The 16,014-nt window shown below is 52.8% G+C and overlaps 1 protein-coding gene across 1 annotated transcript in view; it reads right to left on the reverse strand.

Moving 5' to 3' along the window:
* WDFY4 (WDFY family member 4) overlaps positions 1–16,014 on the reverse strand; it is a gene marked incomplete at its 5' end in the record, with an annotated part of 233,604 nt that overhangs the window by 151,752 nt on the left and 65,838 nt on the right. Inside the window, 9 exons of the mRNA XM_080688457.1 lie at positions 2,783–2,973; positions 4,710–4,821; positions 6,039–6,184; positions 7,305–7,536; positions 11,963–12,141; positions 12,830–13,051; positions 14,078–14,154; positions 14,544–14,781; positions 15,631–15,725. Of these exons, the coding sequence (XP_080544583.1) occupies positions 2,783–2,973; positions 4,710–4,821; positions 6,039–6,184; positions 7,305–7,536; positions 11,963–12,141; positions 12,830–13,051; positions 14,078–14,154; positions 14,544–14,781; positions 15,631–15,725 (1,492 nt within the window). The remainder of the gene's footprint in view (positions 1–2,782; positions 2,974–4,709; positions 4,822–6,038; positions 6,185–7,304; positions 7,537–11,962; positions 12,142–12,829; positions 13,052–14,077; positions 14,155–14,543; positions 14,782–15,630; positions 15,726–16,014) is intronic.

Here is a 16,014-nt window from a genome sequence, read left to right on the forward strand (position 1 = left end):
AGCCTGGCATTGCCCCTCCCTTACCACTGCCCAGCCTCCCTTCTGAATTCCCATGAAGACATAAATGCCTGAAATGTTCTTTTTTAAGCCACAAGAAGAGCTTATAGATTTCCTTCTTCTGCCACCATGTGTACATTAAAGTACTGAATCTGATGGGCTCTTTACTCAAATGATGTGTACAAAGTCTTTGTCTCATAATATTTTTCTGCCTGACCTATTAGATAGTGATGTGAATTGAATGCTGATGGCCCCCCAAAAAATTCATATGTTGGAACCTAATTCCCAGTGTGATGCTATTAAAAGGTGGGGCCTTTGGGGTGATTAAGTCACAAGGGTGGAGGCTCTAGTGGGATTAGGGTCCTTATAAGGAGACCTCAGGAACTCCCTCACCCACCACCTTGTGAGGACAAGGCGGGCCCTCACCAGACACGATCTGCCACACCTTGATCTTGGACTTCCCAGCCTCCAGAACTGCGAGAAACAAATGTCTAAATGTCTGTTGTTTATAGCCACACACACACCCCCCCCGCCCCGTTTATAGTGTTTCGTTATAGCAGCCTGAACAGACTAAGACAGACAGTGAGTTCCTGGGAGGGAGAAGCTAACCCCATTTTGTTAGACGGCATCCCCGGTGCCTAGCACAGTGTCTGTCTGGTTCTTAGGCAGCACTCAGTCAGCATGAGCAGAGCAAAGAAACCCAGGGCTACTCCTTGCCTCTCCTGCCTCTTCCTAGAAACCTGGGCAACCCACTCCTCTAGTCCTCCAATCGCCATTCTTTTTTCTTTTTTAAAATTGTCTTTATTGATTTTTAGAGAGAGAGAGAGAGAGAGAGAGAGAGAGAGAGAGAGAGAGAGAAACGTCATCAATGAGAGAGAAACATTAATTGACTGCCTCCTGCATGCCTCCGACTGGGGTTAAGCCTGCAACCCGGGCCTGTGCCCTGACCAGGAACGGAACCAGTGACCTCTTGGTTCATGAGTGGATGCTCAACCGCTGAGTACACCAGCTGGGCCAACTGCCTTTCTGTTTTCATGAGACGGTGCCTCTGCAGCTCCGGAGCACGTCCTCTCCCCCAAGGCTCATGTTCACGGGCTCGTCACGTTCAGTTTCTCTTAAAATTGCCTTGGTTCTGTCTGTCTCATCCTTCTCAATGTACCCATGAGAGTATATTGGGCTTTGACCCTTGTTGGAAATGCTCACAGTAATTCTTAAAATCTCTAGCCACAGCAGATACCTAAGTGCTAGGTTGGCACGATTCCCACTGCTGCTGCCTTTGTTGGTATAATAAAAAACTTGTACCTACCAAAAGCCCCAATTCTTGGGTTTTACTATAAATGCAGACCTACCCATCACTATCACATTTACTGAGTGTCTGTCAGGCCGTAGCCATGCACTGGCACCATGAGGAGTGCCAGGCGCAGAGGCCTGCAGTCCAGGGGTGACGAGCAGCCTTTACCCAGTGTGCGCATGGTTAGCCCCTGGCATCCAGTGCTGCGGGCGGCTGGAGGCGGCACGCGCTCAGCGCTGGGCTGGGAGCCTGACCTGGGAAGGTAAGAGGGAGTGGACCTGGAGAGAGACTGAGATGGCACTGCCAGCCCAGGGCACAGGTGTACCAAGTCACACTGTTTGGCTAATAGAACTGTGCAGGGCAGGGGTAGCGGGGTAGCGGTGTAGGGTGGGAAGTGCTGTGGGTAGGAGGTGGGGCTGAAGCACGAGGACAGCCAGTTTCAAAGGCCCTGAGAAAGCAATCCCGGGGCCTGGGATGAGGATTAGCGGTTAGACGCCTCTGGAGAGTGCACACGGGAGAGGTGTGGTCAGGTCTCCACACAGAACTGTGACTGGTGCCCACCAGCTTCATGGGAGCGGCCAGAGGAGGGGCCCCCATCCTGCTGTGCAGCAGCCCAGACAGAGCGGGTGGGCCTGAGGTGACATCATCCCCATTTCCTTGCTCAGCCCCTGGCTTAGGGGCCAAAGGCAGGGACATTCTCTCCCAGCACCCTGCCCGGAGGAGCCACGGCAGCCTGTGTGCCCCTGACCTAGTCTAGACATGCACCGAGACCTGCCCTGGTGCCGCCTTTCCCACTGCTTCCAGCCACCCAGGAAGGCTCCAGGGCTGTGACCAGTCCCATCTGGCTTGTGAAGCGTAAGTATTGTTAGGTCCCAGTGAACACAGACAGCAGGCCCCTGAGCAGCACTTTGCTAAGCACTCAGCACATGTTCACTCACTTGATCATTACGACCTACACAGTAGGTGCCATCCTTACTCCCCTATTACTCAGGAGGACTGGGGAGCAGAGATTAAAGCCTCAATAAAGGTGGCCAACACTTACAGAGCACGTATTCTGTGCCAGACACCATTCTAACCCTCCATCTGTATTAAATCAGTCCTCCCTGCACCCCATAATGAGGGGCACGAAGTCTGTAGCAGACCAGCGGGGAAGCTGAGAGGGCAGCGAGTAACTCATCCAAGTTAAATAGCAAGTTAGAGGAAGTGGGGATTTCAAACCTAACCTTCTGGCTCCAAGGCCTGGCCTCTTAGCCTCATGCTAGACACATGGGAGGACCACAGACGATGCTTCAGTTTCTCAGTGCAAGGTGCTGGCAGCCACAGACAGGTGTACATCCCATGCAGCCCAGAGTCCCTCACTGGCTGGCTGTCACCTGGCCTCTGCTGTGGGCCGGAGTCTCCAGACCCAAGGCTTTAGGCTTCCCTTCTCCAGAAGTCACTGTGGAGGGACTGTCCCCCACAGGGAGTCAGAGACTCAGGTGGGGGGTGGATTACCTGGTACCCAAAGATGTGCTGCATCAGGCGGTCACACATGACATTGCTGGTCAGGACCAAGTGCAGAACTTTCACAGCTGCGTACATGGTATGGTCATCTGTTGCTAAGGAAATGAGGCCCAGGAGAATGGCAGGCCCGCCAATGAAGTCCAGGCTGCTAGCAGCTGGGCTGCAGTGGAACACCCTTACCCCTGTGGGGGACAGAGAGGCATCCCATCAACAGGCATAGCCTCTCTGCAGTGCAAAGTCCCGGCAGCATGCTGGGCAATGAGCTGCCAGCGCCGTGCCACTTCCATTCAGGACAGAAGAGACTGTGCACAGGGGACTGGCTGGGAGGAGGGGCCTGTGCACAGGGAGAGGGGGGAGGAGGGGCCTGTGCACAGGGAGAGGGGGGAGGGGCCTGTGCACAGGGAGAGGGTGGAGGGGCCTGTGCACAGGGAGAGGGGGGAGGAGGGGCCTGTGCACAGGGAGAGGGGAAGGGGCCTGTGCACAGGGAGAGGGGGGAGGAAGGGCCTGTGCACAGGGAGAGGGGGGAGGAGGGTCCTGTGCACAGGGAGAGGGGGAGGGTCCTGTGCACAGGGAAATGGGTGAGGAGGGGCCTGTGCACAGGGAGAGGGGGGAGGGTCCTGTGCACAGGGAAATGGGTGAGGAGGGGCCTGTGCACAGGGAGAGGGGGGAGGAGGGGCCTGTGCCCAGGGAGAGGGGGGAGGAGGGGCCTGTGCACAGGGAGAGGGGGGAGGGGCCTGTGCACAGGGAGAGGGTGGAGGGGCCTGTGCACAGGGAGAGGGGGGAGGAGGGGCCTGTGCCCAGGGAGAGGGGGGAGGGGCCTGTGAACAGGGAGAGGGGGGAGGAGGGGCCTGTGCACAGGGAGAGGGGGGAGGGGCCTGTGCACAGGGAGAGGGGGGAGGGTCCTGTGCACAGGGAGAGGGGGAAGGAGGGGCCTGTGCACAGGGAGAGGGAGGAAGGGCCTGTGCACAGGGAGAGGGGGGAGGAGGGGCCTGTGCACAGGGAGAAGGGGGAGGGTCCTGTGCACAGGGAAATGGGTGAGGAGGGGCCTGTGCACAGGGAGAGGGGGGAGGGGCCTGTGCACAGGGAGAGGGGGGAGGGGCCTGTGCACAGGGAGAGGGGGGAGGGGCCTGTGCACAGGGAGAGGGGGGAGGGGCCTGTGCACAGGGAGAGGGGGGAGGAGGGGCCTGTGCACAGGGAGAGGGGGGAGGGACCTGTGCACAGGGAGAGGGGGGAGGAGGGGCCTGTGCACAGGGAGAGGGGGGAGGGGCCTGTGCACAGGGAGAGGGGGGAGGGGCCTGTGCACAGGGAGAGGGGGGAGGGGCCTGTGCACAGGGAGAGGGTGGAGGGGCCTGTGCACAGGGAGAGGGGGGAGGAGGGGCCTGTGCACAGGGAGAGGGGAAGGGGCCTGTGCACAGGGAGAGTGGGGCAGGGGCAGGAGCTTAGAAAGTCTTAAGTCACTGGGAGAATCTGTGCTGAGTCCTTTTAGATCGCTGCCCTCCATCTCTGTCTGGAGTGCAGGAGGAGCCAGATGCCTTCGATGCCATCTGAGTCTGCTGGCTCCTCTGGCAACCTCTGCCCCTACATCCTGCGGCCCTGGGTGCTTGCACCCACTCGTTGCTCTGACAGTTGCTGGCACAGAGGCCACTGTGCCCAGTACATGGGCTCCATTGTGCACAGATGACAGACTGGAGAGCAGCTGCATTTATTACCAATTAGATGCAGTGAGGTGAGCTGACCTCATTCAGTGTGGAGGCCAACTCCCTGGCAGGGTTAAGCCCCCAATGCTTCTCTCCTGTCCTGGCACCGCCCTGGCTCCCACCCACTGTGTCCTCACTGCCGCTCAGGACTCCAGGCTGCACAGGCACTGGCACGCACCAGCCCTTCTTCCCAAACAGTCACAGAGGTGAGGCTGACGTACCCAGGTGGCCCACAGCCACAGCTCCGATGGTCCGAAGAGGGCCTGGGAGGTGGCCAGCACAGTTTCTCAGCAAGAACACGGGCATGGCGTTGTCACGGGATGAAATGTTCATCTAGAGAGAGTGGAAATCAGGAGACTCCTCAGCCTCCCTTTCCAAGGAAGGAAGAGGCCTTGTGACAACTTCCCCGAGGGCGGGCGCCGAGTCCGGCCCAGTGCTAGCACCTGGCTCTCAGGAAATGCACACAGACGCACCATGTCAGGAGCCTGGAACCCAAGGCCAGGCTCTCCTGTCCTGTCTCCCTGGCTGCGGCTTCATCGGGGGGGCAGCTTTGGTTATTCAGTTGTGCCAGGCATGTCCCATATGCTCATGGTGAGGAGCCGACGGGGCAGGCAGGGGCCCAGCACACCTACATGCGGAGCGCGCTGCAGATGCCAGCATTGCCGCATTCCCGCCGGTCTCTCCATTTCTGCAACTGGCCTCGCTGGCTCTCAGAGCCCGGGAAGTGTGCCCACTGGTCTCCCCCATCAGAAGGACACTGCTGGTGAGGCACTTCCTTATGCCAAATAGGACCCACCCTGAGCCTGCTCACCAGCAAAGGCAGGGCCCCTGTCTGTGACAGTGGGAGGCTGAACACATCATGAGCAGTGAGCATGGAGCTCTTTACACGGGAAATGGGAAACAGTCTAAAGCAGAGGTGGGCAAACTTTTTGACTCGAGGGCCACAGTGGGTTCTTAAACTGGACCGGAGGGCCGGAACAAAAGCATGGATGGAGTGTTTGTGTGAACTAATATAAATTCAAAGTAAAGGAGCGGAGGGGAGAGCAAGAGAACCCTCCACTCTTTTGGTTCCGCGGGCCGGATAGAACAGCCGAACGGGCCGGATCCGGCCCGCGGGCCGTAGTTTGCCCACGGCTGGTCTAACAGCATCTTCACCTGCAAGCAGGTCTGCCTGCTATTTTTCAAGGTCATTGCTTAAAATAAACAGAGTGTTCCCAGGACACGCTGCAGTGTGTGTGTGCATGGTGGCGGGGGGGTGTCACCCCAGAAGGGAAGCTCCGGTGCTCAGTGCCCAAACGTTTTAAATATTCTGTTCTTGCTCTGCGGTGAAGAATGGAGAGCACCTACTTTCTCCTCTGAGCAATTACAGATCAAAGGTTTAGCCTTGGGGGAGTTCATGGGTGGGGAGCCATCGACTATTGTCACAAATGAAGTGGGAAGCACTCCTCATGCCCCCATCTGCACATGCGCAAATACTCCAGCGTTAAAAGCTGAAGGCAGCCCTGAGGTCATGATTCCGAAAGGGCTGCAAGGGACGTGAGCAGGCTTACCTCCTTGGCAATCAGGCGGCTGTCTACCTCATTGTACTTGCTTCTGATGTCTGCGACACTGGTGGTGGACGAGCTGGCCACGTGGAGGCCCACGGAGACCCTCTCCTCGGCCACTAGGGCCGCCGTGTCCGCACCAGGATCTGCTCCTAAATTAACACATCTCCAGTCACTTCTAGTCTCATTGCACAGAGAAGAAAATTAATCCTCAGACAGTAAATATCTGCCGCTAACTGGCGAAGTGACCATCAAAAGAATGTTCGTTTCTTCTTACATTGTATGTTGGCGTGTTGTTATATGTTGTTACTTTGTATGCTTGCATGTTGTGTTCACATGTCTCATGTTTTGCCCCTCCCTGAGCTTCTCTGACACATAAAAAATCATGGATAACGTGGATAAATCTCACAATGTTAACCCTACTATGATATAGAGGCCTTCCAGGTATGAAGTTGCTATGTTTGCAACACCTATCAAGGGCACAACCTTGCTCCCTCAAGTCAGAATGATAAGGATAAGAAAGCTCCTTATAAGGAAGAGACACCGCCGGGCTGTTAGCCGAGGCATTCCAGTGAGCGGCATGTCCCTGGACAGTGCCCCGCGTGGAAGTCATGCCTGGACCCTGGGTCAAGGAGAGCCCTTGTGTGACTGGAGAAGCAGGGAAGAATAGTCAGTGCAACTGGCTGGACACCTGACCCATCGCAGTGCTGGCCAGCACTGTTAGCCAGAGGAAAGGAAGGTGGAAGGAGGCACGGGGCCCAGAGACAGAGGTACTCAACAGCTCTCAGCACTTCACCATCACAAGACATGTGGGCTGAAATTCACTTATCGCCCTTCCCAGCTGGGAGCTGACCCCTTAACTCGGCGGAGCACGGAGAGCGACGCTCCCGCTTCAACAGCCGACAATCAATAACGAAAATGTGGATGTTGTGTCTGCCTGTTTAATAATTGAGAACAGCAGTGTACTTTAGTTAAAAAGCTCCTTCATTAAAAGGAATGTATCTTATTTATCTCACTCTCTTCTCCTCTTTGCTGATGGTATGACCCACCATTCTCCTCCATCATGTGTTTTGGAGCTGAAATATGAAGGACATTGTCATTTCCTTTCTTGTGACATTTTCTGTTGCTTGTGAATATGTAACGACCCAATTACATAGGTCTCCCAACTGACCGGCCAGTGCTGAGTTTACTCTTTATAAATGTGCTATAAATAAATGGATGTCTGATTTTAAAATAAAATCAGCAAGATCATTATCCATCAGAACACTCCACCTTGGGCAGGCACAGCTTGGAAGTTGCCGCAGTATCTCGGGCCGAGTTTGTTAATAACTTCCAGAGTTTCCATTGAGACAGCTTCTTCAAAGAGGTATGTGGGGCCCAGACGCCATGTTAATGTTGACCTTTGTTTCCAAACCCGAGGGGTAGCGATATACCCGTAAACATCCACAAATGACGACGGGTCCATCGAAAGGAAAGGTCCTGGCAAGGCCTGAATGTATAACATCTGTTAACAGGCAAAGGGTGGGAGGTGGTTAACTTCAGAATCAATCAAATAAATACCTGTGGAAATGAAATAATGCACTTCATTCTTCTCTCAAAGTAAAGATTTGTTTTACCTAAAAACATTACAAAGATAACTCTCAAAGCTGAGAAACAGGGCAGCAAAACAGTTTATGAAATACTAGTGGGAGTGAGCGGCACTGCGCCTTAGGAAACAAACTGAGGAATAGTGAGATCCACCGAAATGTCCATTTGTGTGTCCCAGTCATCCAACTGAGAACCCACGTGTCCAGTATCGACACATTAACTTATGTACTAAAAATAATTACAGATCTACAGAATGGGAAGAAAGAAAAGTATCACCTTTTGCAAAGGATATGTCCATGTAGAAAATTCCAAGGAATCTACAATTTAAAAACCACCCCAAGCTCCTAGAACTAATCAGTGAGCTCAGCAAGGTCCCAGGTTGGATACGTGATCAACACACAAAAGTAACTGCATTTTAACAATGAACATGCAGAAGCTAAAATCAAGATCAATACCATTTACAGCTGCTCAAAGGAAATGAAGCACTTAATAGAACCCGTGCAGGAGCTGTGACTGAAAAGTCTGAAAGGATGTAAGTGAATCAGAGGAGACCCATGCAAAGGAAGGGACAGACTGTGCTCCTGGAGAGGACAACTCAGCATAGCAAAGATGTAATTTCTCCCCAAGATGATCGATAGGTTTAACACAACCCTATCAAAACCTCAGAAGGCTTCTTGTAGACAGACAAGCCAATTCTAAAACTTATATGAAAAGACACTGGCTCTAGGCTTAAACAAATAGCTTAATAAGTAGATTAATTCTTCATTTTTGAAATACTGGGTACCACTCCACCCAATATTAAGGTTTATTATATAGCCACATAATTAAGACAGTATGGTATTGGTAGGGGGTTAGCCATGTAGACAATGGAATAAAATAGAAGATCCAGAAATAAACCCATACGAATATGCCCAACTGTTTTTTAACAAAGGTTCAAAAGCATTTCAATGGTCGAAGAGTGGCATCTTCAACAACCAGTGCTAAAAAACTGGACATTCATAGGTAAAGAAATGAATAGCAACCTAGACCTTATGCCTTACTCAGAAATTAGCTCAAAATTTGTCACACACTAAAATGTAAAGTTTAAAACTAGAAAACGCTTTTTAAAAGCATAGGAGAAAATACTCAGGCAAGAAGTTCTTCAAGTTAACACCAAAAGCAAGAACTATAAGAGAAAACTGATAAATTGTACTTTATTAAATAAGGTATTGGCTCTTAAAAATCCATGTGAAAGAATATAAAAATAAGCTATAAATCAGGAAAAAGTATTTGCAAATTAAATACTTGACAGAGTACTAGTATCTAAAATATACAGAAAAACCCTTAAAACTCAACAGTAAAATCACACAATGCAATTAAAAAATGAGTAAAAGACATGAACAGACATCACTGAAGAGTATATATAGATGGCAAAGAAGCACATGAGAAGATGTTCAATGTGATTAGCTATCAAGGAAATGCAAATTAAAAACACACCAGGAAGAATTAACATTGTTAAGATGCTCATACTACCCTAACCAATCTATAGATTCAACGTATTTTCTATCAAAATACCAAAGGCATATTTCACAGAACTATAATAAATAATTCAAAAGTACATATGGAACCACAAAAGACCCTGAACAAGCCAGCCATCTTGAGAAAGAAGAAAAAAAGTTGAAGGGAGCATGCTACCTGATACCAAACTATATTACAAGGCTACATTAATCAAAATAGCATGGCACTGGCATAAAAACAGACATAGAGATGAATGGAACAGAATAGAGATCCCAGAAAAAAAACCATGCCTATATGGTCAATTAATATTTGATAAAGGAGGCAAGAACATACAATGGGGTAAAGACAGTCTATTCAACAAATAGTGTTGAGAAAATTGGAGAGATAATTGCAAAAAACGAAACTAGACACCCTTCTTATACTATATACAAGAAGTAGCTCAAAATAGATTAAAGACTTAAATGTAAGACTCAATACCATAAAAATCCTAGGAAAAAACTTAGGCAGCAAAATCTTGGACATCTCTCTTAATAATATATTTTTTTTCTGATATACCTCCTCAGGCAAGAGAAACAAAAGAAAAAATAAGTAAATGGAACCACATCAAACTAAAAAGTTTTTGCATAGCAAAGGAAATTATCAACAAAACAAAGAAACAACCCACTGAATGGCAGAATACACTGAGTGGCCAGATTATTATGATCTCTGAACGCATAATAATCTGGCCACTCAGTGTATATCCTATATAATAAAAGGCTAATATGCAAATTGTCCCCTCGACCAGGAGTTCGACCAGCAGGCAGGCCAGCCAACTGCCCATGTCCCCTCCCCCTGGCTGGACCCTACCCATGCACGAATTCATGCACCAGGCCTCTAATATATATATATACACACACAAATAAATCAATAAAACTATATTAAAAAAACTTTAATTGAAAAATTTTTTAATTGGAAAGTACACCACTACACACTTATCAGGCTAATTACAACATAGTGACAACACCGAATGCAGAGAACCTGAGTCATTCATTGCTGGTGGGAATGTAAGATGGGGGACAGTCACTCTGGGAATAGTTTGGCAGTTTCTTATCAAAGTAAACCTGTAATGCCACCAAACCCAGCCGTTGGACAGTGGGTATCTACTTCAGAGAAAAGAAGACTTAAGTTCACACAAAAAACTGTTCACAAATCTTCACCGTGGCTTTATTTTTAATAGCCAAACCCTGGAAATAATCCAGATGGTCTTTGATGGTCATGTATCCACTAGAAGCCTGATGCACGAAATTCATGCAAGGGCCTTGGCCCTGGCCCCCGCCTGCCGCCGCTGCCACCATCAGGGGCCTCTGCTGCGGCCCTGCCCACTGCAGCTTTGTCTGGAAGGAAGGACGTCTGGAAGGACATCCAGTCTAATTAGCATATTATCCTTTTATTATTATAGATTCCATGGAACACTACTCAGCAATAAAAAAGAATGAACTATTGACACGTGCAACAACTTGGGTGAATTTCCCAAGAATCATGTGCGTGAAAAATCTAATCCTAAAAGATTATATTCTAGATATGCACACTCCTGGAGGTATTTGACTGGACATGGACAATTCCCAGCACCTGAAACAGTACTTAACATATAGTAAGTGCTCAATAAATATGTAATGAGGGAAGGAGGGAGGGAGGTCTAGTATTGATAATGATTGCAGAAAAAAGCTCATTTTCTGTTTTGGAGACCTGTTCTCATTCTCTCGCCACATCTTTCCGATTACCATGCATTTTATTTTTGTAAGATACTTTTACCAGAAGACGGCATCCCATTTACCTGGAGGTGTCCTAGAGAATTTAGGTTGTGCTAACCTAATGAGTCTCAGCCTGGGCTGTTTTGCCCCATGCCAGCAGACAATTGGAAATGTAGAGATGTTTTTGCTGGTCACAAGTAGGGATGGGGCATGCTAGGGCACCCAGGGTGACCACAGACATTGCTCAGTGTCCTAACATGCATAGAATAGGCCCCACGACAAGATTATCCAAACGGCAACAGTGTGGAATGAGAAACCCTGGTAATCTAAGGCTCTCCATTCTGGCTGCGTTCCCGCCACCAGGGGACTTTGGAAACACTGCCGAACCCTCCCACAGTGCTCTGCAGTGACTGACCCGGATGCAGCCCTTTGGCTTTGCACGTGCATGGGAGTGCCAGGTGACGATGCCCTTCACTGCCTGGCTTCCTGGGGCCTCTGACTGGCAGCGGGAGCATGATGGTCAGGTCCCGCCTCTCCTGGCTCCTCGCCCTTAAACCTCAGGACCGCGGTAACTAATGCCAGCAATGAGGCGCTTCCTCCAGCTGTGTCCACCTCTGTGTCTTCCCTACACGGAGACCCATCCTGTCCTGGCCACTCCTGCTCTGATTCTGGCAGGACACGTCGGTGTCCTCACAGCTGTGGCGCCTTGCTCTTCGGCGTGGCCACAATCCAGGCCAGGGCACTGACTCCCGGGACACCTCTTACAGAGTTGGACTCTGGCCCTGCTCAGACCTTCCTGGGAATTCACCCTGTGGATGTAAACAGTCTTTACTTTTCACTCTAGAGACATGTTTTCTTATGCCTATTCTTCCGGTCATAGCAGTCACGACTACTCTCGTTTCCACGTTTTACCTTCTGCGTTAGCTGTGTGACCTTTATCGCATTTTGTAAAGATGCCCTTTTATGCCTGAGTTCAGCCAAGTGTTCAGGACAGTGAGGGGGCCTCACTGGATGCCAACCCTGCTGCCAAGAGAAAGCACAGATCTGGACGAGGCCACCCAGGGCGGTGCGGCCAGGAGGCAGGGGTGGGGCGAGCGCGGCTGGGGACCATCTCACCTTGGCTGAGCCAATGGCCTGTCCATCCAGATAGGTGGAAACGGTACAATTCCTTTTCATTTCCTTGGTGACAACCACAGCCAGGTGATGCCACTGGCCACAAGCCAGCAGCTGGCCACACCTGACCTGAAGCTGGCGTCCCGCAGAGGGCTCAGAGCTGTCCTCGGGTTCCATGACATCTGAAAGAGAGAGCAACACAGATCTCCCATGTGGTGGGAGGTTGCAGCAGCCCAGGAGGTTGGGGCCTGGTGCCAGGGAGCCTGGTCGTGCCCCGCTTACAAAATAATGACAGCAGCAGCGATCCCTGCTGAGGTCTTGCTTTGAGCCAGACACTGTTTGGAGGACTGTTACAAATATCAGCGCATTTCATTTTCATGACAACCCTGTGAGGGAGATACTGTGATGATTCCCGTTTTACCATCCTGAGGCACAGAGAGTTAGGTCACTTGCCCAAGGTCACAGCCCAGGTTCCAGCCCAGGAGTCAGACTCCAGGTCTTCCCCACACCAGGCTGCCTCCACAGTGGCGCACATGTGCTGGCAACGTCCTTAGAGGGAGCGGGAAAGGAGGTCCTGCTGTGTAAAGGATGCCAAGCCTCCCCTGGACCGTCCCAGGTTTCCCTAGAAAGTGACACTTTCAGGGATCACGGGACAGGTGTTGCCAGGATGCACTGAGCTTGGCCGTCTCGGCCCCTTGGGGCCGTCACAGGCAGGTGAGCATAGTGCGTCGGGATGCGATGACAGAGCCAGGACCTGCCGCCAGCACGACGGAGCGAGGGCCAGGCTCCTGGGCTCTGCGCCAGGAGCTGCAGACTTTGCCCCACTTTCCCCACGTGTGGGAGAAACCAGCTGTGGTTCCAACGCCCTACCCAGAGGCTGAAACTCCTTTTCTTCTGTGGACACGACCAAGGAGAGATCGTCCGGGCAGAGGCTGATGGAGAAGCAGATGAAGGGCTGCTCGGTCCGGGCCAGGTGGCGCACCAGGGTCAGGAAGCGCAGTGGGTGGCCCTCGAGGGCCGAGCTGTGCCTGCTGACCAGGAACCAGCAGGAGAAGGTCAGGCCGGCGGGCGGGGGGAAGGGCCTGGCAGCACCTGTGGTCGGAATACAAGTGCCCTGAGGCTCTGTGATGCTGGGGAAGTCTCCCAGTGTTGCTGTGGCTGGGATTTCACCCAGGTGGTCCTACTGTGTGCCAGCACCATGCCTCTGACTCATGCTCACTTTACATCAACCCCACCCAGCAGAATGCTCTTGACTGCTCACTCATCCTCTCAGGAAAAGTCATAATCCCTCCGGAACTTGAGCCTAGATCCTCAAACACTCTTTCCAATTCTGTCCCCCCAATTCTCCCATGCTGCCCTGCCAAGCGAGCAGAGGGGGGCACAGCCCTGAGATACACCCCCAAGGGAGTGGAGAGGGCACAGCCCTGAAGCCCTGAGACACACCCCCAAGGGCCTGGAGAGGGCACAGCCCTGAAGCCCTGAGACCCACTCCCCTTTAGGCGCAGCCAGCTGGCCTGGGTGGGCAGTGTGCTCCGAGGGGCAGAAGGCGGCACCTGCAGGGACAGGCTGCCCCTGAACAGACCCTGCCCTCCCACCTCAGGGTGGGGTTGGCACTGCCGGCAGGGCCTGCTGTTCTCACTAAGGAGCAGAATCATTGGGTGCCCCCCACACGCACCAGTTCCCTTAGAAACCCTGGCTGTCCAGCCAGAGGGCCTGGCTCCCAGCGGGGACAGCGCTGTGCAGAGCATGCCCAGGCCCAGGCCCAGGCCTCTCATGAGCCCGGGACAGGCTTGTTCCTGAGCGGCCTCACAGGGAACTCCCATTTATCTCCAGGGAGAGTCGGAAGGTGGGGTGAGGGAGGGATGAGGTGTCCATTTCAGCCTCGTCAGCCCAGGCTCAGCTGCTAGGCCCCTGACACAGAGCAAGAGGACGTGCCGTGAACAGGACACCTGCCCTAAGAGGCATGACAAACAGAGGATGACTCAAACGCACAGACCTGAGAGGGAGACTCGGGCCCTCTGGACATGCCTGGAGGGAATCTGAAATCCAGGCTTTCTGGGGACCCACTCCCTGGGCAGAGTGGAGGGGGCCAGCCAGCCGAACCTGGGCAGCACCTACCTGTCCCAATCCCTCCGGAGACCGAGTACTCAGTGCTGGTTCCCATCAACGTGGACAGGGTCGGGATAAACAAACACCTGGAAAGAGGCAGCGTCCAGTGAGTGACCTGCAAGCCCACTCCTCTGTCTCTTACAGGGGCCTCACTTGCTCTTGGACCATGAGACTCCGGGGACAGAAACCACTCCGTGGTTGACGTAGGTCCTATGGCCTAAGAAAGGAACCCAAACTGGAAGCTGGAAGAGAGAACATTCCAGAATGCAGACCCTGCAGGGGAAGGAGAGGGCCCTGACCCTATGCAGCTGGGGCCGCCCTGAGAAGCACTGAGCAGACGGGGCGGGGCGTGCGTGAGCAGCCATAGCTCCCTGCTGAGTGGTGGGAGCTGAAGGAACTTTGTAATCAATGCTATGCTGCATCTGAGGCACCAGGAAAGTAATTAAATGTATTTTATATGCAAAGGCCACCATACCCATAACCTTCCATGGACATGTCAAATTCCACGAAGGACGGAGCCAGGGAGGCCAGCTGCGGCTGCAGGTTGCGCGGGGAGGTCATGGAGATGAGGCTCAGAGCTGTCTGGAGGGCAGGCGTGGGGCTCTGGGCCAGCGTCCGGCGCCTGAGGGCCTGTGTGCCTGCGGGACACGGGCTGGTGTCCTGGGCGGCTCCTGCAGGGCCCACAGCAGTCTCCGCGGCCACCGCCTGTGGCCCTAAGGCAGCAACAAGAGCAGAGCTGTGGCTTTGCTCAAAGCATTCCTACCCCTTCTGACAGTGGGCCCCACATTCAACCGCAGCTGGAGGAGGGCTCTGCAGTTACCCCGCTGGTTCCTGTCCCTGTGAGGGCAGCTCTCCTGGCTGCCCACCCAGGCTCCCTGCGGATTCTGATAGCACTGCACTGTGGTCACAACCTACCCCCCCACACACACTCAGAAACTTCTCCCTGTAGTCCCCTCACACCCCTGCTGTTGCTGTCCAGGCTTGCCCAGGGGCAGCTGCAGGCCGAGGCTTCGTCTTGGCTCACCGACCTCCTTTCTGAGCAGCCTGCCTCCCTGAAAGCTCTTGCCTCCAGCTCTGGCCGCCAGCCCAAGCCAATTCTTCATTCTTGCTTCCCAACTGGGACTCCTTTCCTTAATGTTCTAGGTGACTTTATATTTAGTGTGTCCACAGGTTTTTTCCCTCCAAGCTAGTTCCCTGGACCAGCATCCTCCCAGGAGGCCTGACACCCAGGATCCACCCAATGCTTTGCCTCCGACCCCCAGCCCTGAGCTGAGAGCTGCACAGGAAGCCGTCACGGCACCGCGGTCCAGAGGCAGCACCGGGCCCCAGGCTCAGGCTCCTGCTCATCCTCACCTATCCTGTATGGGGCAAGGCCATCCTCCTTAGAGACCTGCTCTCCCTCAGGCACCACCTAGCCCTCTGCTTTCCTCATTTGCTCCATTGAGCAGCAGGAAAATCATGTTTTAAATCTGCTTCCCATTTGCTGTGAATGAGCCCTTGCGAGGAATGCCTGCTCTCTTTGAATTCCCGTTAACCTGCCCTGTCCTTCCCTCCGTCCTCACCTGGGCGTCCAGAGGCCCCTCCATGCACACTAGACGACCCGGGGATTTGCGCCGCAGCTGCCGGAGGTGAGGGAGCTCCAAGGGCTAGAAACTGTCTGAATAGGACACCAACACAGAGAAGCAAATGGAGGAGACAGTTTGCGGCAGTTTCCCCAGCTTCATCTAACACTTCCCTGCATCCCAGTGCTGACACCCCCCCCACCCCCCAGCTTCCTCTTTCTGCCTGGAAACCCCTCCTCCAGCCACGCTCCTAGCACCCAGCGAGCTGAGGAGTTTAGAAGTTTCAGGTGCATTGATGAGACCAGTGACCAGCTAGGAGCCGCCACTGGGCCTCAGGAGGAAAAGAAATGTGTTGGAAAATAACTGTCAACCTTCTCTGTAAGT

Source organism: Plecotus auritus (assembly GCF_963455305.1).
Source record: "Plecotus auritus genome assembly, chromosome: 9".
NCBI lineage: Eukaryota > Metazoa > Chordata > Mammalia > Chiroptera > Vespertilionidae > Plecotus > Plecotus auritus.